At 42.7% G+C, this 23,820-nt stretch overlaps 3 protein-coding genes across 5 annotated transcripts in view; 1 reads left to right on the top strand and 2 right to left on the bottom strand.

Annotated features, from left to right (window-relative positions):
* The window catches only part of LIMS2 (LIM zinc finger domain containing 2), a 34,163-nt gene extending 28,751 nt beyond the window's left edge, over nucleotides 1-5,412 (bottom strand). The window contains exon 1 of one of the 3 annotated variants that reach the window (XM_068145298.1): nucleotides 5,233-5,412. In XM_068145298.1, coding sequence (XP_068001399.1) covers nucleotides 5,233-5,243 — 11 coding nt within the window. In that variant the 5' untranslated portion in view covers nucleotides 5,244-5,412. Of the gene's footprint in view, nucleotides 1-1,566; nucleotides 1,638-4,979; nucleotides 5,062-5,232 lie in introns of those variants that run through there. The other 2 variants (XM_068145301.1, XM_068145299.1) reach the window with 2 other exon arrangements.
* A 1,707-nt stretch (nucleotides 5,413-7,119) lies between these two features.
* SFT2D3 (SFT2 domain containing 3) lies at nucleotides 7,120-21,056 on the top strand. The gene is made up of 3 exons (XM_068145305.1): nucleotides 7,120-8,325; nucleotides 11,075-11,316; nucleotides 15,768-21,056. The coding sequence occupies exon 1, from the start codon at nucleotides 7,176-7,178 to the stop codon at nucleotides 7,857-7,859; it is 684 nt and encodes a 227-aa protein (XP_068001406.1). The 5' UTR covers nucleotides 7,120-7,175; the 3' UTR covers nucleotides 7,860-8,325; nucleotides 11,075-11,316; nucleotides 15,768-21,056.
* Nucleotides 11,341-23,820, bottom strand: part of WDR33 (WD repeat domain 33) — a 65,029-nt gene continuing 52,549 nt past the window's right edge. Inside the window, exons 18-23 of the mRNA XM_068145296.1 lie at nucleotides 20,402-20,504; nucleotides 19,659-20,121; nucleotides 15,968-16,134; nucleotides 15,745-15,837; nucleotides 14,782-14,964; nucleotides 11,341-12,019 (exon numbers count right to left, since the gene is read on the bottom strand). Coding sequence (XP_068001397.1) covers nucleotides 11,766-12,019; nucleotides 14,782-14,964; nucleotides 15,745-15,837; nucleotides 15,968-16,134; nucleotides 19,659-20,121; nucleotides 20,402-20,504 — 1,263 coding nt within the window. The 3' untranslated portion in view covers nucleotides 11,341-11,765. The remainder of the gene's footprint in view (nucleotides 12,020-14,781; nucleotides 14,965-15,744; nucleotides 15,838-15,967; nucleotides 16,135-19,658; nucleotides 20,122-20,401; nucleotides 20,505-23,820) is intronic.

The following is a 23,820-nucleotide window of genomic DNA, read 5'->3' as shown; positions in this document are numbered from 1 at the left end:
ACTTTTGCTCTCCAGACACTCTCCAGCCTGCAGAAGTGGCATACAGCAGAGGGTCAGGAAGAAGGGAAGGAACATATTTAGCATTCCAGCCTCCAAAGCTCTCTGCTAGGAACTGAACAGGGCCTTCTAACAAGAGTTTGCCCTTTCAACCACCCCCTTCTCCACCCACCCTGGAAGAGAGGAATGGATCACAAAGCATAAACAGCTTGGCCCTGTGTACAGGGATAAAAAGACTAAAAATTTGAGAATACAGGAGTCAGTTTTTAACAGAACAAAGGTGTGGTGGATGGCAGCATCTGAGTCAGTGTCATTTGATCAACATCACCGTGAATCTCATGAGCCATTACCAACAAGCTATTGTTTACTACATTATAAAAAAATGAGGATTTTTGTAGCATGAGAGTGAAATCTATTCCATGACTACAATCTGGCAAGCTAGAGAGGAGAAAAAAGAGAAGTGATGACTTCACTACATGAGTATTAACCAGTAGAGAACTCTTCTGTCATTTAAGGGTTTACTGAGACCCAGCAGAAAGGCACAAATAACACTTGCAAAACCCTAAATCAAAAGCTTCAATCCACCCTACATTTCTCTGGGGGTTTTAGGCTCCTGAACCCTGAGAGCACTCTGCCACTATCATTTATTTCAGGCTATGCCTGCTTTATCCATTTCTACATAGTGGCTTAAATGAAGCAGAGGAAAAAAAAAATCCTCCATAATGGGTGTTTTTGCCAATCTTTTTACATTCTAGAGCAGCAAAACATTTGTAAGATGTAATATCAAATCACCTTTTAATATTTTGTTTTGTGCTAAAAGTGAAATCACCACAACATTAATCTTGCTTAACTTTAATAGCCCTGGCTAAAAATCTTCTCACTCAAACACCTAGGCTTTTACACTTCTGACTCATATGACATGATTTTACTGGCTTTCAAATAACCTCTCTTCCACAAAAAAATGACACTTTTTTATCTTCAAAAGGGAAGATAAGTGGATTGAAGGAAAAAAACATCAAAACAATAACCATCCCGTCTTGCTACACTTAAACACAAGCTCGCTCACTCCTCTCTGGCTGCCTTGCACACGTTTGTTTTCCTTTCCTCTTGAAAGGATACTTTTAAGAGACAGGGTCGATGCCAAAAATCTTACAGTTAGTTACTTACTGGGCCAAAGCAGAGAAGAAAGCAGCTAGACTTCTTTTAGGCATTAACAAGTAGTTCTCAGAGAAGTACCTCTCATGTCCCCAGAACAGACTGCTAAGACCCTCCAGCAAGTTAAAATTTACCCAGAGAGCTCCAGAGAGCAGAGTTAGATAGAAAGATAAGATGATTAAAGAAATTTTTCAGTCCATACTAGAAATGGCTGCTTGTATCTCAGAGACATCTCTTAGTCTGATGCAGCACCAAGAACCTTCCTAGTATTACCAACCTTTATGTTCCCTCCTCCCACTTCAAACCATTTTATTTGCAATTGCTTCATAAAATGGAGCACATGCACAGCACTGATTCAGAAAGCATCTAGTCAAGCACTAGCCTGATCAAAAATAATATACTCTTATTTCTTACCTCAAGTGGATTAGGAACAATCAATAAGCATATCTGCAAAGGCAGCTGTTCTTCTTTGTTGACTGCCGGAAGTACATAGGCGTATCCAGATCCCAATTAGACCAAGTATAGTGATAACAACAAATTCTTACAAAAATAATTATGCCCTGAAACATGCACTGGGGAAACATTTTTCCTTCAGCTTTGTTTTAGATTAGTTTCTAAAGGCAACATAAAACAGCACAGGTATTTTTTACCTTTATACTTTCTAATACCATCACAGCAGTGAAGTCTTAAAGGAAATTACCTTAATTCTGGTTTATTTTCCTGCTTTGGACATTTGACAATGTTTTGTTCACCAGTCACTCACCGATTCTCTTTCTTAGGAATAAATCTATCAAAACTAACACAGAAAACAGGGTGAAGCACATTAAGAAACAACCACCAAACCCACCCTTCCCTAAAACCCTTTACTTGCTTGGAAAGGCAAAGATCAGGATGCAGAAATGGAATAAACACATCCAATACAAACTATAGAAGCAGTCTTCTCTTATTTACTGGTAAAGAAGTACTGTAGCATACTTCTAAAGGCACTAGAAATCACATAAACTGTATTTCTGAACACTGCAAAGTACAGAAAGGCTGCTTAGAAACTATCTTTATATCTAACACATTTCTCTCTTACACAGAATTTCTTTCCAAATGTAGTTAAAACAACATAAAACTTAATAAAGCTAAAATACATATACCTCTAATTTCTTTCTGTTCTATTATCTTTGGACCTTTGTTAGGATAGACATATTCAAAAGGTGAATTTTTTTAAAGTTGACAGCATCCCTTTAAACCACAGACTGCTCTTAAGAATTAGGGACTGCAACAGCTTCTTTAGACAAGGTAGACAAACAAAATAGTTCAGCCAAGATGTGGCAGTCAGAATTGTAATTTGCAAATTACAATCACCTATTTACTGGTTTTCTCCAACAAAACACAACCCTCTCCTTGCAACAACATAATTCTTTACATAGCTAATATTTTAATTTGCTAAATAATCGTTTCTTTTTAACAATTTTCTACTATGGATACACAGAAAGAAAAAAAAACTTCTTGAATCATATTTTCCCTAATGCTAAAAAAATCAGTAAATTGAATTACTGCAGATAGTTTAGAAGATACCCTCTGCAGCTAAATGGGACAGAACACTTATGAACAAAAAGGGAGTTATTTTTAATCATACTAATTGCTCACAATGCATCAGTAATCATGGTACCTAGAAGTGAGTCCTTTCGTGTTTCTATTTGACAAGAAAGGTTTGAAAAAGATAATGCAAAGATTTCAGGTTCTCCAGACGTCCTCACTTTAACACACTGTAACACACCAAAATCGTCCCTCCCCTGAACAGTTTCAGAACCTGAGGCACATTTATGTCATGTTCCTGGCTCTGGAAGGTTCACTGATCAGTGCTGAGGGGATGCTGCAGTTGTGAAACAGTTCATCTCCTTCCACAGCACTGAATCTCAAAAGCTGGAGGAGACTTGATTACGTAATGCACACAGATTTTAAGAATTACCATGTAACAAACATCGAACATCTGCCCACAGTTGAGTGAGTTGTAGGGGTGGATCTGAGGAAGCACTTTCCCGATCCCCAGTTCTTTCTAATGACTTAGGAGTCTGTTCTAGCCTGAAAACAATACTAAACACAGTACTTGCCAAAGGGCTTTGGTCATGCAAAGCGCTGAGCAGTGCGACCTTTCACAGACACTACGAAAGTACAGGTTTTGTTTTGCTGGGAAGCTGCTACTCTAAATAGATTACTCTATTGGCAAGGTAAAGTCCACTGAATTATAGCTATGACAAATGTCTCTGGTAGAACAGTTGATCATTCTGTCCCAAGCACAATGGCAGACAGAAATTTAAACATTGTCATAGCTCACTAACTTTCCAGGACAAATATATCTTGAAGCATTAAATAATACTTGTATTCAATTTTCAAAAGCTAAAGCCAAGGCCTGCTCATGTTAGCAACCCTCTGAAGAATTTATCAGGAAAAGGAGGCAGAAATCCTGTGTTATTTTGAAGACCACTGCAGTATCTCAACTGCCTTGGAACTCTCCATCAAGCCTTACATTTCACATCAGAGCATCTCACTTAAGACAGTGCTTTACCTTAACAGGCAGGTTGCTGAGGATGCATCTAAAGACCACAAGGATTACTGCCCACAAGCATTTCCCACTGCCCTCTGCAGCTGAGTGACTTCACCTGAGGTAGACAAGTCCTCAACAGCACTACACCACAGCTCTATAAATACAGAATCAGCTGGGTTCATACAGTCATAGTCCCTTAGTCCTCCCCAGCTCTTTCCCATCTGCACCCCATTTAGGAGTGCCCATGACCTGTGAACATTCAAGACTCATGAGTCTTCCTCTAGCTGTAAGGAAATGAATGTAAACTTGTAAAACCACACCTGTTCCACGTATCAGAAGAAGAAACAACAGGGTATTAAGACAGAAAAAATAATAATCTAAAGACAGAAGGCAAAAGCCAGATGCGTTTTGAACACTTACTGCAACAGCTATCCAACCTATCAATGTCACCACCGACAGCAAAAATAGCACTCACCCAAATAACAGATGAGGCTCTAACAGTTACTATGAACGTTCTCATAGGTAACAAGCCACCAGATGTGATCTACATCAAATAATCATAAGAAACTGCATGATACAAATATCAACACTACAGAAATGAAAAATTAAATACACAAACTATTGTGGATCCATTTCAGCATTCCTAGTTAGGAAGAGCAATTCTTCAGAATAACAGTAACGGTAACAATTCAAGAGGATGGCTGTCAAAAAGAAAAGGCAGCCTACTAATTTTAATCTTGCTTCTCCAGGCTTTGCATCTTCAAGACATTTTACAAAATCAAGCTTATTTTCATAAACCGCTTCATAATGTCTGCGGCTTTATTTCACAGATGGAAGAACAAAGTGATCGGAGACACTGGCATTTGTGCAAACCTTCTGAAGACGCCCGTGTATGCTTTCCCCACTGTTTTGTGGCTCACATCTGTCAATTAGGGCACTTTACAGAGTTTTCCAGAGTCGGACAGTGTGGGAGCAGAACCAAGCTCCAGATTTAAACAGCTCTTGGAACATGTAATTCCAAGGTGAGCCCGAAGTAGAGGCTGAATGTGTGGGCAGAGAAGTAGGGTCAGATCAGTTCGAAGGGCCCCGAAGTGCCTGGCACAGCGGGAGGGGGCTGTCAGCGCCCGAGACGCAGCACCTGGCTGTGGGGCGCCTGGCTACTAGGCAGACACTGCTCAGATCCACAACTGCTCCTTCCCAACTCCGTTTCTGGTCTTCCCACCGCAGCATGCCCATGTAGGAGTAAAGCACAGAGCTCTGCTCTTCCACGAGGTCAGTTTTCCGACTCTACCAAGGCACGGCGTTGGTTCGGGAGCTGGCCTCCCCGGCCTCAGCGCGCCCCGCTCCTCCTGAACCTCTCCCCCGACTGCTTCCTACCGGGAGCACCACCGTGCTACCCAAGGCACACAGGGGCTGTTCCCGACCCTCCACAGCCTGTCACAGGGGTGGGGAAGGGCAGGGACAGCACATCGGGATCAGGACGAGGGACTGACCCCCCGCCAGCCGGGCTCCCCGGGCCTCCCCTGCCAGGCTGCGCGCCTTACCTGCCCGTCATGGCGGCGAGCCCCCAGCTAGCACCGGGCTACGGCGGAGGGGCTTCGAGGCGGGACAGGCGGCTCGGCTCGGCTCGGCGCAGCGGCTCCAGGCCCGGCGGGCATCAGAAACCACGCCCCGGCCCGACAGCGTCCCGGGCCCCTGGGCGTGGGCGGGAGCCGCAGCCCCTGGTGACTCAGGGCATCCCCGCCAGGCCCCGCGCATACTTTTCCTATAAAGGAAAAAAAATACTGAGTACCGAGTCTGTGGAGCGGGCCGGCCTGCCACCCGCCTACGGGGACCCCGCGGGCCGGCAGAACGGCTGCCGGGCTGCCCAGGAGCCGCTTCGCCCCACCTGGGAGCAAACGCTTAGACAGCTGCTAGGAGCCCGGGAGGGAGAGGGGAGATGCTGATGGTGTGGTTTCATCACGGAACCGTTACCTGGGGTACAGTTATATCTGACATGTATTTCACTGATGTAACATTTTCCCTGTGGACAAAGAAGCTGCCGTGTTTCCAAAAGCCTGCTGCGACAGGATGATACACCCACCGCACATCCCCGAGGCGAGGGGATAACAACCTGGCAGTGTGTCTTATCCCCAGTGCAGTAGAAGACACCTCTGGAGGGCTACCTTCTACAAAGTGGTTAGACACCATCCTTCACTGCCAAAAGAAGGCTCACATTCCCTACAGAGGAACTTTCCAACTGTGATGTTTCCAATAGTGTCTAATCTCATCTTGCCAATGATCAAACTTTGTCCTGAGCACTTTAGAGAATTTTATATTCTCTAAATGGGTATCAAGCGATCCAGCAAATGGGCCAGGGAGCTCTACCCAAAATCTGTTTCAAACTTTACTTGCATCTTGCAGGGTAGCTTAGTATGATGTGACTCGCCATTGCTATAGATACTGTTGCAAGCTTGGGACTGATGAAGGAAACTCTCCGTCCTCTGTTACTTGACTGTTCAAACATCTTTTTTTCAGCCCTGTGGTAAATTTTTATAATCGTGGATGTTACATTCAGGTTGTTTTGGTTTTGTTTGTTTTAAACTGATTATTTAAATTACGGTGAAGAACTAAGTTAGGTGTTCTTATTTGGGTTAGCAGTCAGTTAAGGGTAGAAGGTAATCTTATTAATAAACAGCCTGATCACACAGTAATGAACAGGCTCTTGGTCATTTTCTCTGTCTGCAGTCTCTCTTGGTGTAATTATTGTGGGCACTAACATGACATACACCTGCTCTTGCAGCTTTCCTTTCGAGAAGCAGGTATTGAACATGTGAGAAGACTCCAGGTGCTGCCAAGGGCGTTGGGAGGACCAGGCACAGGCCTCCAACTACCACCCAGCCACTAGGATGCGATCCCAGGCAATCTTTGTATCTCTTTTGCTACATCCCATGGGTTAGCTGTTTGGGTGGGTTGGATTGGTTGATGGGTTGGACACGATGATCTTGAAGGTCTCTTCCAACCTGGTTTGGTTTATTCTAAAGTTTAATCTAATAAAGTATCCCATAGGGCTATTTGTAAGCTCTATCAGCCTCACGTATCATCTTGCTCTTGCCCATCTGCATTATGAATGTGCCACCAGCTTCTTTGCAGCTGCTGAAACCGTTACTGCTCACTGCTCCCAAGCTGTTTCACTTGCCTCATTAGTAGCAGCCGAAGCAGGATCTGCCTCCAAAAGTGACATAGCCCCGCTAGGCCGCCCCTCCCCGACAAGTTCTCAGATCCTCCGGTCGGGCAAATTTGGTTGTAAGACGGTGAGGGGGCGAAAGGCAGCAGTCACGGGTGCCAGGGCAGGCGCGGGAACGGCGGCACTCGCAGCGCGCCCTCGCGCACGCGCCGCCACACGCAGGGCGGGCGGCACGAGATGGCCGGTGACCCGGATGCAGCTACTACGCAAGATGGCGGTGGGGCGGGCGGTGTAGTGCCCCACAGCACAGCCGGCCTCACTATGGCGGACCTGGGCCGGCAGCTGCAGGAGTACCTCGCGCAGTCGAAAGCCGCTACCACCGCCGGCAGCTCCAGCATAGCCTCTGCGTCGCCGCCCGCCGGCTGCTCTCAAGAGGAGACCGGGAGCGGCGGCCTGGGGGCCTGGCTAGGCACGCTGAACCCCTTCTCGCCGGGCCGCGGTTCCCTCTCCACGGCGGCTGACTCGGGTTCGGCCTCGGGCTCAGGCTGGCCCTGGGCGGCCGAGGTGGACCCTTGCTTGCCCGGACTGTCGCGCTGGCAGCGGCTGGTCGGGAGCGGGCTGTGCCTGCTACTAGCTGCTGTCTGTTTCGGCCTCGCTGCGCTGTACGCGCCGCTGCTGCTGCTCCGCGCCCGCAAATTCGCACTGCTCTGGTCCCTCGGCTCGGTCTGCGCCCTGGGCGCCGGTGCCCTGCTGCGTGGGCCCACCCGCCTGCTACGGGAGCCCAGCCGCGGCTTCCTCCTCTACCTCGGCGCCCTCGGTGGCACTCTCTATGCGGCGCTGGGGCTGCGCAGCACCCTCCTGACGGCGCTGGGCGCTGCCGTCCAGCTGGGAGCCGCCGCCGCCGCGCTCCTGGCTGTGCTGCCTGGAGGTGCCGCCGGCCTAAGGCGCCTCGGCGGCCTGCTTAGCGCCGTGCTGCGCCGCCGTGCCAAAGCGTTGCCGGTGTGAGCTCTGGCGTCGCCGCCGCCACGGCAAAGCTGCCGGGGTGAGCCCCGCACCGCTGCGGGAGGACTGGCCGCAGCCCAGTGGGATTCGGACGGGGGACTGACAGACTCACGCAGGGCACGAAGACACCTGTCGGAGGCCTGGATGAGGATGGTGCTCTTTGATACCGCTTCTCTTCACCTCCTGCGCGTTCCTGCTGATTTTTCCTCGCCAATTCTTTACGAAGAAAAGCAGCGGCCGGCACCCACGAACGGCACTGGTGACTGTCTAAATTCGTTTTGCCGTGTTGAGGTGTAACGGTGTCGGTGCCAGCTTGCCGAACCGTCCCGAGCACGGGATTTTGCCTTATTGCAAAGTCAGCTCGATAGCCCCGGTCTGGAGTATCTCCGGCTCTGGGTGGGAGCTGCCAGCACCCCACTTTCCTACCTCCAGTATAGGACCATGTGGCTCCTGCAGCCTACTTCAAAACGTGAGTGAGATTGCGGAGCTGATGAAATGTAATTATTGACTTACCCGTTACATGAAAAGCAAATATTTTACGGCTGAGGTGCGTAGGGCTGAGTGTTGAAACACAGAGACAATTTAGCCAAACCTGATCAGGTGTGAGGGTTCAAAAATAGTCAGCTGCTGTTAACTCAGTTTTGAGCTGACCCCTACACACCAAACATACTTTAGTCACTGAAGCCAGTGATGAATATTGTGTCCACAAAACAGCATTTCTAAAATGTGTCTTTAAAATGCCATCCAGTAAGTGAAACTCTTCTTGGCGTTATTAGGATTACCCTTAACTATAGGGGTAGGCTTCTTGCACAAGGATGACAGGGTGAAAGGCTTTGTGACTATTGGTGCCCTACAACTGCTATGAGGCAGCAAATACTTGGGTTTTTAAGGGGTACTTTCAGCTGTTAAAGCTTTTTTTTCTGTATATTTGTTGTTTTTTTTTCCCCTCTCAATTTAAGCAGGGATTGGTTACATGTGACAGTATGACCTTCAAAAAGAGATTTGGTAGTAATTAGACTCTGTTTCAGTTATCACTGCTCTGTTTCAATGCAAAAACTAAGCAGCACCAGGAAGGCGCTGAATTCGGGCTCACAGCCCCTGCTGAGAGCCTAGTACTTCAGTTGGGGCTGTGTACTGCACAACTGCAGCGAAATGGCACTACCAGGCCTCACCTGCTGAGTATTTCACTGAGTATGTGTGCCTCGTATACAAACCGAAGCCAAACACTGCAATATTCATCTTCGGGGGTAGGCATATTCACCTAATACCTGCTCAGAACTAAAGGGAAAATGTTAAATGGGGGTACTTCAATGTGCATAAGCTTACTTTAATAAAAATAACGTGTGTACCAAATGTCAGTATAGATATTCCACTAACAGTCACATTCCCCCCCCCCCCCCCCCCCCCCCGTAAAAGTGTAGATTGGAGCCATCTGAATAGCATTCAATTATTTCTCTGATGTCTACAACTTCTGAGCTCTAGTGTGTAAAATTAATTGTATTGCTAACAGCAGTATCAAATTAAATAAATCTTGGACAGGGTGGCACTCCAAACTAGCAGGTAGAGGTTAAGAATACTTACCAAGCGCTGGTAAAAGAACTTGAAGAGTACAGAAGTATAGTTCCATTAAGCAATTCTGTTACTTCTCCAGCAATAATAGGTCATAGTATTGTGGACTGGGAAGCTTCATTTGTCTCCTGCTATGCTGTCACTCTTCCAAGATTTCATACAAAAGCTAGCTGATGATGGAATTTGCTTACGACTTCTTGTGCGTATTCTATACTTGTGGACTATTTCAAAACCTTAAAAAAGCTGCCTGTTGATAAAGGATATTACTTAACAGCAAGTACCACTGGTTTAAGGAGTTAACCCACCATCAGATGAAAACTAGCATACTCCCTCTTGTCTAGATAGAGAATGCTGTTATTTCCTATTCTTAGGTGCACTTATTTTGGTAGAGGATTGTGGCTTAATTAAGGACTACATCACTTATTCTGTTAGACAAAAGTCACTTTCAGCCCCTTAAAAACATAGAGCTTGTTTAAAAAAAAAGGGGGGTGGGGAAAGAGCAAGCTTTCTCCTTTGCTGATTAAATCATTAGTATTTATCATTAAAACTATGGGACAGATCCTAACCCCCAGGCACATCAAAAGCAACCAAAGCCCTTCTTCAGACTGAAGTGAAGAGCAGATTTTCTTCCCTCAAAGGAGAAACTGTCATGTCAGGTGCATCCCAGCTCTTTCCTTTAAGACCATTCTGTCTCTAGAGCCACATGACAAGAATTTTATAGGCTAATGATCAATTACTCTAATTTTTAAATGCTATTTTTACACTACTAATTAAAAACTTTTTAAAAAACCCTCCTTGTAACTGAACCAAGAGAACAGCAGTTAAGCATTTGTGCTTTGATCTCCTTCAGTGAAAAGTCATCAGACTTAATCCCCTCTTTAGTAGATTTGACTTCATGGGAGGTCAGATAAAACAGCTGCCATGTATTGTATTGGAAGTGTGGTAGCAGTGGCCTCATCAGCTACAGAACACTGTTGCCATATTGCCCTGAAAACTGTAACATGAAAGTTAAAGCTGGGGGATGCAGAAGCCTGGTAGTGACATTTTTCATTATACCCCTAATGCAGGACCTTCCTGAGAGCTGGCTTTAGAATATGTACTTAAATGACAGCATTTTCATGGAGGCTTTAGGTATTAAAGGAGGCCTTTGATATCCCAGTGACTGGAGATGATTAATCTTCAATGATTTATGGGGAAAACAGAAACTCATGGTTGATAGGAAGCTTTATTAATGGAATGTAAGAAATGGGAATAACCCCTCCTCCTCATTTCCCTCCCCTAGTAAAACTATGAAACAATTGCCTGAAGAGAAAGATACTTAAAAAACGTTAAGATGAAAAGTGATCAACTACTGTCGTTTGCACTTGAGTGCAATAGACTATTGAACACCCCAGTCCATAAGCAATGCATCCTACAGCCATTGTAACACATATGCATCCATAATAATTAACCTGCTAAGCTTCCTTCTTCCTCACTTTCTATCAACAGATGAACAGAGGCTGTTTTGAACAAAAACATTTGAGTTTCCCAAGTGAAGCATACAGGACAGTATTTGCTATGATGCCTAATTTGCTAGCAGGCCAGGTTATAACTCAAGCTATGTCTATGACAGCTTTTTCTAAATGGTGTTCCATGTTTTTCTCTTTCAGGATGGTAGACTAGTGAGCAGCGGTGATTTCCTGTGTTTTGGAATCTTAACATCAGCACCACTTGTAATCTGTAGACAGCTGTGGCTAAAGGTGAAAAGGAAAGTTCTGTATACACGATAAACCAAAAAAAAACACCCTAGGGATCAGCTATTAGTATTTGAAATGGCTGAGAGTTCAGGAGGTAGTTCTGTTGCTTCATCTGATACACGAGTGACTAAAGGCAACCCTCTTTATAGCAATAGGTGAGTAAAGAATCACACACTGTGTTGATTTTTTGTTAATTTTTGCGCAAATTACATTCTGTATTCATACAAAAACAACATAACTCTTCTGACAAACTGTACATATATAGAAACAACTTTCTGTCCGGAGGTGAACTGAAATCTCTGGAGGTGCTCCATGTCTCACAACACTTAGAAAAGAAAAAAAAATTCCAGCTCTTCACATAACAAAGTAGGTCAGAGAATGTGGAGGAAAAAGGGTGGAGAGGACAACACAACTGCTACAATATTGCATCTGGTAGCAGTTGACTGATCTAGGAAAAGACCCCTGTTAGGAACAAATGCACATTCAATCATCCCACTTAAGAATCCAGGTTTGTGATGTTGCAGGGTTACTTGATGAGTCTAGAATGGCAGTTTATTTAAATATTGTGCAGCAGGGACTGGGTGTGACCCAGTCAAACCCTCTTCTATCGGCCTCTTCCACCACCTCTAGATGCTCCTCTTCTTGATTGACCAGAGTTCATGTTATTTCCTCTTCCCCAATTACTTCCACTTCGTCCTCCTCGGGAAGGGTTATTGCCTCCTCGGGAAGGGTTATTGCCTCCTGCAGGGCCTCCCCCAAAAGCTTCATCCCTGTGGAATCCGTCATGATGGTCTCCATCTAAAGAACTAGACCGCCCAGATTTTGGTGCTCTCTGTGAAGGTCCTGAGTTTCCTCGTCCTAAAAACAAAGCATAAGCAGTTACTGATGTTGAAGTCTAAGCCATGCCTCTCAGACACACTGTATATTTGTCTAGTTCTGTAGTACAAGCATGCACAGACCAAATGTAGTTGAGACTTGGAGTTTTGTTCCTCCTCCCTCTCTGAGTTTTAATTAATAGATTTAGTGTTTCCAGTATGGTCCAGAAGATGGGTAGCAATCAACAGTTCCTTGGGAATTAACGACAATTCTGATACAATCACTGAATCACATCAGTGATAGTCACAGTGTCCTCAAAACTGCCAGACACATCCAATCCTTACACTTCAATGCCTCCTGTGATTCTCTAGAATATTTTTCTTGTAAAATACCTGGTTTTTTCCCCCTATACAAAGACACTGCACTGATCACTGATGGATCATTTGAAGTTGGTAGTGAAGACACTGAGTAACATTACTGGTTTGCTCCATTTTTTTCCTCAAAACAATGGAAAAAATGCTCTGCTTTACTAGTAGCCAGGAACATCAACTATAGCAGCTTTTACTGCCAGAAACAGGATTTTCTGTTTCTCACAATCTTTTTGGTACTGAGATACAAATTAATATAACGAACTCCAAAGTCATTAGCTCCAAATAAAAATGTAGTATTTGGAAAAAAAGCCAAAACAAAACACCACACCCAAGAAAAAAACCAACCAAACCCCCAACAACAAAGCAAGCAACCAATCAAAACAACAAAAAAAAAAACCCAACAACAACAGAGCTTTATGGGCATGTGCTACAGCTAAATCGGGGCATTTTTGCTCCACTAGCAAGGATGATTTTTTTTGTTGACTCTGCTTGGGTCTGTGTAAAATAGAAACTAAACTGTTCCACATCTCATGAAGCTTTAATCTTCAAATGATTCATCAATACAACTGAATGTGACAAAGCCCACATACGAAAAAAGTACTGTTCATGTTTTGTTTATCAGTCTAAACTTGCTTCTGTACATCAATCAGTTGTCTAGGTGCAAGAAGTGTGGTAATTAACAGCTGGTTTGACCTCAATAAAGAATCCAGTAAGAGTTACCACAAATTATTACTGAAGCTGGGGAAGGAATCCTTACAGATTTGATAAGGTGCTGGCCAAATGAGAAACATAACATACAGCTTTGAATGGAAAAGTACTGATAGAGAAGGAGTTTACCTGCAGTGTTTTATTAAAAACATTTGTGAATGAATAATCAAACCTGCTATTAATACTGAAAATACAGTCCATCCAGAGAAGGACTGGTATACAAATAAAACTCAAGAGAGCTTCAGGGCAACAGTAAGAGAAGTAGAATGAAATTCAGTGGCATCAAAGACAAAACTGCACAGTAGAGGTCCAACAATGAAAAATTAAGCTAATGCTGGCAGCTCAGCATTTGGAAGCAACTGAGAAAGATCTCTGTCACAGACCACAGCCTGTGGGCAGTCAATATGGGGACATTTAAAAAAAAGACTTTAAGAAAAAGACAACTGCAGCCCATTAATAAGAAAAAGGGTCAAGAACTGATGCAAGGCTAATAGGATGATTGTGGAAATGGCATACACAGTAATAGGCTTTGAACCAACTACTAACTCCAAAAGAATGTACTGTGGATTACAGTAGCTAGTTACATGACAGTTCCATATGAATATGAAGTACTTAAAGAGGGACATCAAGAGCTCTTAGGAAAGAATAGAGAAACCCAAGTGAACTGTAAAAGTCCATGGTTAAACCACATTTGAAATAATGTGTAATTCCTAGTTACCTCATTTAATTTACAAAAGGATAAATTAAAACAGTATATACAGAGTATTAAAGATAAAAGAGAGAGAACAGCTTCCCCAAAGAAAAAAAATGAACAAATGAGAGCTCTGACTCAAAAAGAACTAGTTTGGATTGGAAATGGCAGATTTCAGTGCAATCAGAGGTGGCATTCAGAAATAACAGGAATCAACTTTCATCTGTTGTAATTAAAACACAAGATGTCACCAAATGGAATAAATGATTAAGGTTTAAAACAAAACCATTTTCCTTTTTTTTTTTAAAGTGTAGTCTACTGCAATTAAGTTTTAGAGCTCTGTGAATATTGTGGATGTAAGAAGTTTACATGATTCTTAATTAGAGAAACAGACAACAGCACTGTCAAAAGCCATTAAACAAAACAAAAGAGTATTTCAGTAAGTTACTGAACTACAGATCTCTGTAGGTTTAGAGAACACTTCAGGGGTATCACTATATATTTAGAGTGTTCTTAACACTTCTCCAGGTACCTTCTTACTGGCTATTGTTGAAGACAAGCTACTGAGCTTTATGGACTTCTGGTCTGGTCATAGATGGCCATGCTTGCACACTAAAAGTAGAGATTTCTTAAGTCTTTAAAAGAGTCCCAAGGTACATCAAGATTGGAGGCTGAGACAATAAAGATAAGTTAAAGGATACTAGTGCAAACACAAGTAACTTTCTGAAAATTGGAGGGGAAAAAAACTATTAAAACTTTTCCAACTGGAGTAACAGGGAGCCAAGAACTAATTGCTTTTGATCAAGGTAATAAGAGGATTATATGATACTGGAGTTGATCTGGACTTGATTTCCCAGAATATCGCTCTGTTCTTAATGTTCCTATAAAACTGTTCTTCAGCTTCACAGTTGGTAAGAGCAAATACTTCCTAGTTCAGCTTTATCCCCTCTGAATAGATAGGGAATTCTAGATAAGCCTTCTGTTGGAAAATGTGCTGGTGTTATATAAGGTTTTGAGTACAAAGAGCTTTTTACCTTTGCTCCTCTCCTCTGGAGGTCCACCTGGAGCATCCATTTCTCTATGGTCAGAGGTCCCTGGTCCATCATGCCAGGGACGTTTACGTGGTGGCAAAGAGGCCATGTCCATGCCCTGAAGCGAAGAAGAACGTTCTCTATTAGCTGGAGAATGCCCGTCATGAGGGTGATCTGGACGAGGACCTGAGCATGAAGGGAAAGAAAGGATAATAAGTAATGTTCATCTGATCATTACTCCTCATTTTTTGAGGTAGTCACATATTTTTACCCACTTTCTACACTATTTGGCATACAATTTTAAGTTAAAATTGCATAAAGCTTCCCCGCTGATCCTACCAGGCCATCAAACACTAGTTGCAAGAATGACAGGAAAGAAGTGACACATCTGAAGTTTTGTTTTCAGTATAAAGTATTTTCATATATTTTAGAGACATTCACATTTTTATTCATGTGTCAGTTTGTGCTCATTTTCCCACAACATTCTAAAAGTCATTTTTGCCCCATACAGGGTTGCCATTAGTAACACAAATGCAAGCACCAGTAAGCTGTCAGACACTGCAGCTGAAAACATGATTTTTGCAAACAACCGAGAAAATGCCATCCCACAGAAAGGTTATTGTTGGCATTAATACACATTGCAAAGAAGCCCATGAAATATGCTTCAGTCATCCAAAGGTGACAACAATAGGCAGGTGACAACAATAGGCAGCTGTGGGCTGCAGAAGAATTCAATTTACCATCAAGACTTTGAGGATACAATCATTTTTTGTTCAGCGAGATAGCTGCATTCAGTGCCAGGTAAAATTCTGTATAGTTCATTTCCCCCCACCCCCCAAATTTAGAGGTCTGAAGACTGGTAATGAGCACATGAGGTACAGGAAAAAGAGGTGATTGAAGAAAAAAGTGTGATATTGTAAAGTCCAGTCTATTACCTAAAACAAATCTCACCATTTTTTTTTTTACCTGGTTCTCTGTTTCCATCCCAGGATTCTGGTTTCCGCCCTCCTTCAAATCGTGGAATTTCATCTGGAGTAGGAAGTAAACCCTTCCGGCCTCCTGCGCAGTAAGAGATGCAGTGGATAGGAGTCAGAAGAGACATTGCATTCATGAAAATACTGTCATTTGCCTAAGAAATGTTTTTGCTTCCTTATCCTTGTATTTTAGTATGGAAGAATGTTCCCCTTACCTCTAACAGCACCACGACCTCGCCCCCGAACACCATGGTCCCTTCCTCTTGAGTTTTCATCTGGAGAGTCAAAAGTGTCATCTGGCCCAAAATCTTCAGGGCCAGGAAAGCCATCTCTCCCCCTGGGTCCCCGGCCCTCATGTCTCGAGGGTCCTCCTCTTCTGAAGCTACAACAAAGAACATGGTACAAATGTGGTTTTTAGGCAGAGTTTTGATTGATAAATTGAGTCAGCTGCAGTTTAATAATCAAGTAATTTCTGATCTGTTTTACTTAATGCTATATCACACAGTTAATAGAATAGGATTTGTAGGTGGAAAAGTGCTAGATTCTGCCTTGGAGCACTTCATTTATTCATATTTAGAGTTTTTCCTCATACTTCCTGCTGTTGATTATATTGGGGCTTTTTATACAGGAAAAATTACTGTCCTATGTACTGTGTTCACTTAATGAAAAGCAGGAAGAAAACCAATCTGTAAGTGACGATAGGTATATGGTAAGGTAAAGTATTGGGTGAATTTCCCTTAACTGTGGTGGTCTTACTTTTTTCCCTGCCATTTTAGTGACAAAAGCAAACTGAAGTACTACAATTAATACATTCCAGCATCTCATTCTTACTGATTTGAGATTCTTTTGCTAGAACATTCTTTTTTTGTCCAGTTCTTACTAGTTTACAATTTTAGCAAATAAGGATGGACTGCACTTGGCTCTGTAGGGAGGATGATTGTTGAACGGCATACTCAGTGGCATTCTACAACCTGAAGAGCAGTTGATCCCACTGCAATAATGAACAATTTTGTTTTGCAAAATGTAGTTATGACACTAAAGTTGATAATTTCTTTCTAGTAAGTACCACAGCATCTTCATTAATTTGGTATGTTTTGGTTCTGCATCTCATCTTAAATTATAGCTCCTCCAGTATCACACTGGGGTTTTAACAGATCTAAGAAGAATGGTTCTTAATGAACTGTCAGTGCCATTTCAGGTAGATGGCAGCATGAACTGGTAGTTTTGGATTTTACATTACCAGTCTAACCACTTGGAGTGCTGGTAAGAGTGCGTACATGTTCTGGGCATTACTGCAACTCCAAAAGCGCGCACTGGCGCTGGCTGCTGCCATTTACAGCCCAGTTTCTGTGCAAGCACAGGTGAGATGTTTAGGTGGTTCAGGCACATTGGTTCAGGAGTTCTCACAGTGCCACCTCATGCTGCTTCTGCTACTGACCCCTCAGTGACAACACAGATAATGCAGAGTATCCTGCACCCATTCACAGTGATGGCCCCCACCTCCCCTCTCTTCCCAGTTCCACACTGACCAGACTGTCACCACTGTAATGTTCAGGTGGTGTTGGCTTTGTGCCACATCCCCTTCCCCAGCTCATTAACGACACGGTGCATCCTATTACAAGCAAAACTTTAGATACTTTTATTTAGAATTTTAACAACATTAACCTTTTAATTACAAATTTAAATATCTTAACAGTAGTCATAACACAATACAATATTTTTTAAACTTTTACATTTTAAATTTTTTTAATTAAAAACAATAGGTCTGTCTCCACCTCCCAGAAAACAAACACAATACAGAGAGGAGGCTGCTGTGCCTGTACAGGTACAACAGTGGATGGAGGGAGTGCTGTGTAGGGACAATGAACCATTTCACATTAACCTTGATGATTTGGGGAAACAAACTGAACAGTTTCAGTACAAATGGTTCAGATAACCACATAGCAATATTGTTTAGCCTTGAAACAGCACAGTCCTCTAGACGTTTTTTAGAGGGCCTCCCATTTTAATACTGATACGGTGTGATTCTGCTTAGCTTGTAAATTACCAGGATTTGCAACACAGGGTCCTATGGCTAGCAGGAACAGGGCCTTTCCTTTTGTTTCCAAACAAGGGCACAGACACTTTAGTTTTTTTTTAATCTACCACACTATGCCTGACATAACCACAGCTCCCAGTACTGTGTTTATATCCTTTTTCACTTTTTCATATCAGTCACATGTAAAAGCCTGCCTTGCATAGGGCTCAGTTCCTGTTTGACTGCTCTCAGATCTTCTTCCTTGAGGCCTAGGACCTTAATGTACAGAACTACACACTGCGGATTAGCAGGCAGGAAGAGGCAGGTCTCTGCAGTAGAAGCATCATGTTGATATGCACAGGTAGAGTAAGAACAGGACAGGGATGAAAAGGATGGGAAATTAGAGAGAAACACACATACACACACTTCCCTCTCATGATCAAACCAGTTACAATCTAAATTCCAAACCAAATCAGCTAAAGGATTGGTTGGGATTTTGAGATCACCTGCAGTAAATGGCACCTAATTCACCTTCATTCACAAGAGTTCATTATGTCCGCAAGCACAATCAGCCTTCTATAGCCCTGTGCTGATTCCTTTTAAAACAAACTCTGTACAAACACTTGTACTCTGACAAATAGATTCTTCTTAGTTCAGAATTCAGGTGTACAGGTTACAAGATTCTTGAATCCTCTTCCTGAAACCCTTTTAGAAATCAGTATCATCATAAAATCTTTCCCAGTTCCTAAGCATTTCCAATATAAGATCTGAAAAACTACTGCACTTTTAAAAGTGTTGTCTGCTGTGTGTTTTAGAATTCTATAATGCAGACCATTCAGCTTGGATTTTCTCTATTTTTACTTTAAAACCGCTTTAATTGTTACCTTATTTTAGTTACTGTTCATTTCTTTTCATACTCTTCACACAAAAGGAAGGTACATCTTTACAGAGCTAGGCAGAAAATAGCTAAAAGAAGAGCTGCATAGATGCAAAGGAATGTAAGAAAATGATTAAAAAGGCAACTAAAACACACAAAATTCACATTATGTGGAGACCACAAGATATTTGTACAAGTACACATTCTTATACATATAGAGTTGGTGGTCAGTGAGAGGCTTAGACCTTGGAGGCCAAATTTAACTCAGTTAAACTAGCATAAATCTGGAGCAATTTCATTGACAGTTACTTGCCGATTTAGCGTAATTCCTCCGTGTTTACATTGGTAATTAAAAGCAAATTCATCCTTCTGTGAGTGATTTGGAAACTGAGAGCAATGACATGGGCATTGCTGTAAATTAGATTACTTTTGAGTTCTCTGCTTGGCATTAAGAAGTAAGTCAGAAAGAGAAATAAAATCTCTACAAACAAAACCAGGAGGTAATAGTCTCAATAGTCCAACAGATGCTGTAGCTCTGCCCCTCACATTTGATAGTAGGATCACTGTTCCTGCTCCTCACAAGTATATTGCATCTCATTCTAGTCTCTACAGTCATGCTGCAGATCGTGACTGGAGACAGTCTCAAAATCCACTTCTAGCGTTCAAATGTTTGCCACTTTAACCTTCAAGTTTCCTCTCAGTTTTCATCAAAATGGTCTCAAGTCTTCATCCTGTGTCACTGGATCTTCTCTACAAATTTCCTCCCTCCTCTTTACTTACTGTTTAAAGACACGGAGGCTGCTGTGTACAATGACCATTTTCAAGTTTTCTTCTATTACTGAATGATTTTTATGGACTCTATACTCAGGTATTTTAGAGTTTTCATTTCCTTATTGGTTTCCAGTTTATAAATCTGAAACAGATAGACTCCTTAATGAAAAGGAAACCAGGAAGAAAGGCTTCCCCTCCATTTACCCTTTAACAGAAAAAAGATGAGTAGATTTATTCTTACCTCTCATCTCGTCTTCCTCGGAACCGTGCTTCCTCAGGATCCCGTGGATATCTATCATCTGACGGTCTCCGTCCTTCCCAGGCACCAGGAGGCCCACGGTTTGAACCCCCTCCTTCAAATTCCCTGTGATCGGGAGGAAAAGGAGGCCCAGGTCCACCTCGTCTCCATTTGTCGTCTTGCAATGGCGGGCCTCCTCTCCCCTCAAATTCCCGTAATCGATGGCCAAATCTCTTATCTGGATGGAAGTCGTCACGGAAGTCATCTGGTCGATCAAAGTCATCATGGAAATCTGGGTGAGGTCCTCGTCTATCTGGCATGCCCCTGCTGTCTCTACCATCACCCCACTCCTGGCCACCTCGAAACAACCCTCTCTCAGGCCCATGGTCAGGACCACCACTGTTCTGGTCATGCCTTCTATCTGAGAGAGGGCCCATGTGATGGTTTGGTGGACCACGGGAGTCACCTTGAGGGAAGAAATCATAGCATATTTCTGTAACATTTTCTGAAAATGCTCTAGGATGCTCTAAAGTTTGTACAGTTCTACAAAGCATACTCCACATATTTCACATTAATTACTTTGGGGAAAACTTTTACTCTATATTCCAGCCCAAGACTACAGAAGCTTTCCTCTCAGCCAAGGCCCTATGCTCTGCTATATAGCCTTTTCTGTCTAGAGGCACTGTACTGCAACATCCTCTTTTAGGAGAACTGATCACAGAAGAACAGACAACATATTTAATTACCTTTATTGAGCCCAGGTCCTTGGTTGTGAGGGCCAAGACGACCTTGTCCTCCCTGCTGTCCCAGTCCTGGTATCAGTGGTGGAGGACCTGGGTTCTGGCCATCCTGTGAGCATATAATAACAAAAGCTGTGTGAATTGTCATGTCTGAGTAGTTTTGCTGTTAAGCATTTTGTAAGGGCACAAAACAATTTTTGTTACATAAAGACTGCACTTGCACAAGTCTTAAAATAGAAACAGTTCTTTTTCCAATGGTTTCAGGCTATTTTTTCCCAGAATCAAATCAGTAAAGCTTTTCAGTCATCTGAGAAACACATAATTTTATAGTAAACATAATTTCAAGGACTAATATTTTACTTGTAACAACAAAAGATGATAAAGTTTACATTCTTGCTGTCTGATGATGAAACTGTGTATTTGTTTGAAATATATCAGGTACTGATTTATATGCAGTTGAAGAGTTGCAGAGAGTTTGGAAATGAACAACAAACAACAGCCCCCCCCCAAAAAACACACCAAAAAACCCCAAACAAACAATATATAAATTAATAAGTCAAGAATGCTGGGACGGGGTTGATAATAACAGGGCCATAAGAGAAACTCTCCTATAAAACCTTTGTAAGCTGTTAGTGTGGAAATACATGAGTTTCATTCTTAACATGCTGGCAAAGTTTATTTTCTTAATTCTAATTGTAGGATCAAAAGAAAGTACTAACACTTGGCTAAGCAAGAATTTAATGGGCTATCCAACAGTGACAGGGCTGAAGCCAGATGCTGCAGTCACCTGCAGAAACAGCAGAGTGAGCAGAGGGTTTTGTAAATTAAACAGGAAAAAAAAAGGTCTAAGTCTTTTGTTATTTACTCTCTCTGGGGGGTGAATTTTAAAGGATAAAACAATATTCTTCAAATTCAGCTACTACCATAGACCATGAAAGATTTCTGCAAGTACCATGTTTATGGTGGACCAACTACATTGACGTCAGTTGGGAAACAGTGCAGTTGCACTGTCCAGTTCTGCCTTTAAACAGCAAAGGCCAGAGTAATGACTTGATACTTGACTGGAACTAGAAGAGGGGCACGGGGGCACGTACATAATTTACACTGCAACAAGGAGATCCCACAACGAAGATGTATCACAGAGTTGAAACTTGCAACTTAACGTTGACATCACTGAAAAGAAAAAAAATCCCAGGAAAACTCACACCAGAAAACCCTAAACACATAGTATTGTTTTCCTATACATGTCCAGTGTGTAAGATTTTGAGTCAGCCTTCCTGTTGGCTCATAAATAGCCCTTCAGACTGTGGGTAGTTCGTAAATACTTTTAAACCTATAGTCCATCATTAGCATTGTGCTCATAATTGGCACTGCTTCATCTCTCCAGGAAGCAATTCTCATGCTCTACATTAATTTTTGAGAAATGCTACCTTTTTCTTTTCGTTTCTTTTTTTTCTGGTTGCAGAGAAGCAGTAAATACATTTGTATGTTTTCCCCATCATATCTTGAAATGATGGTTTTAAATTAAACATACTCAACTGCATTATAGGGGGAAACAAAAAGCACACAAATATGTACGACAAACATCACATTTGCATTGAGTAAGGACTTAAAAGGGCAAAATAAAAAGCCTATTTCAATGCTTGTTAAAAGACCTTGACCAAAACCTTGCTGGAGTTCCATGATTTCTCATTTAATTAGTCTGTGCTTACTTAAAATGAACTTTGTTAAGTTGCTTTAATTTATGCCACTACCGTGTAACTGAATTAGCAGGTTTTAGCACTCACTAAATGAGTTGCCTTAGTGTTCAGCAAAAATCTCTGTCCCAAACAAATCAGGTTTTTAAGATAGGAAGACAGAGCCATAACACTGCATTCTCACATGTTTTTCATTTCAAAAACATACTACAGTCCCCAAACTGGGCTTGAAACTGAAAAATAAGTATGTGCAGCTTGGAAGGAAGATATGGTACTAAAAGCTATAGATACCATTGCACACCCTGTGCCTGGAGCACCTCCACAGCTGGCTAGAGGTTCCCCCAACGTAGGCCAGTGCTCTGTCCAAGTCAGGTAAGCTGGGGCAGCATGACAAAACTGCTCTATGTTATTGGTGTGCCTGCTCTACATACGTAAATGGCACAGCCACTCTTGATAGCCATCGCCATTAATTAAAACTATGCACTGAAAGGGGGGAGGACTTCTTTGTATGCACTGATAAGAAAGACCCCCACACTTTCTCTAAAATACTGCACAAGCTCCTGAAGTTTGTCTCTGTGTGGACAAGAGACTTGGCCTGAAGTATTTGTTCATTGCTCAACCACTGAGACAAAATTCAGCACATCTACCTAAAAGGAATGTGAGAAGATACTATCTATATTAGCGATAGCAGAAGAGCTCCAAAGTCCTATTGCTAACTTGGGAATACTCTGCTTACCCATCTGCATTTTAAATTAACATGCCTATCTTCAGAATACAGTTTTGGCAATCATATCTCAGGCAATTTACTTCTCATGAACAGGTGTCTCTATTCCACTTCACATTTGCAGAAGGTAGCAGGTCTCAGGTTCAGATGTACCATCTCGCCCACACAGTGGACCAACTGCTTTCCAGTGCATGGCAGATTCAGGTCACAGTGGTACCTCATATGGTGGATTAACCTTTACAAACAGGTGTCAATGTTCAGGATTACTGTCACAAATCCCTGATAATGCAGGTATATCGTACAGTACTCCTGCTGAAAAGGACGGTGTAACTTGCGCAAGTTTGCAGATGTGGAGTGTCAAATTCAGAATACAAAAAGCCCAAGCTAAAGCCTATTTTTAAAAAGGATCACGGAGAAGGCCTTTTTAAATAGGAACTACTCTTACATCCATATTACAAAGAAGCAAAACCTGGGAACTTCATGAGGTTCAACAAGACCAAGCACAAGGTCTTACACCTGGGTCAGGGCAGCCCATGGTATCAATACAGGCTGAGGGATGATGTGATCAAGAGCAGCCCTGTGGAGGAGGCCTTGGGAGTGCTGGTGGATGAGAAGCTGGACATGAACCAGCAATATGCACTTATAGCCCAGAGTGCAAACCATATCCTGGGCTGCATCCAAAGATGCACGGCCAGCAGGTGCAGGAAGGGGATTCTGCCTCTCTGTTCTGATGAGACCTCACTTGAGTACTGCATCCATCTCTGGAGTCCTCAGCAAAAGGACATTAACCTGTTGGAATAGGTCCAGAGAAGGGCCACACAAATTATCCCAGGGTTGGAGCACCTCTCATATGAAGGAAGGCTAAGAAAGGTAAGGCTGTTCAGCCTGGAGAAGTGAAGGCTTAAGGGAGACATTATTTTGCCTTTCAGTACTTAAAGGGGCCTATAAGAAAGATGAGGACTATCTTTTTAATCAAGGCCTGTTGTGACAGGACAAGGAGTGAT

The sequence above is a fragment of the Melanerpes formicivorus genome, unplaced genomic scaffold, assembly GCF_026170545.1.
Source record: "Melanerpes formicivorus ecotype bairdi unplaced genomic scaffold, bMelFor1.0.p_v2 SCAF_12, whole genome shotgun sequence".
In the NCBI taxonomy this organism is placed as follows: domain Eukaryota; kingdom Metazoa; phylum Chordata; class Aves; order Piciformes; family Picidae; genus Melanerpes; species Melanerpes formicivorus.
The sequence above is the reverse complement of the archived record's forward strand: the minus strand, read 5'-3'. Positions and strand labels throughout refer to the sequence as shown.

Coding starts and splice junctions, on each gene's coding strand:
- SFT2D3 (XM_068145305.1), top strand. CDS start 7,176: ATGGCGGACCTGGGCCGGCAGCTGCAGGAGTACCTCGCGCAGTCGAAA.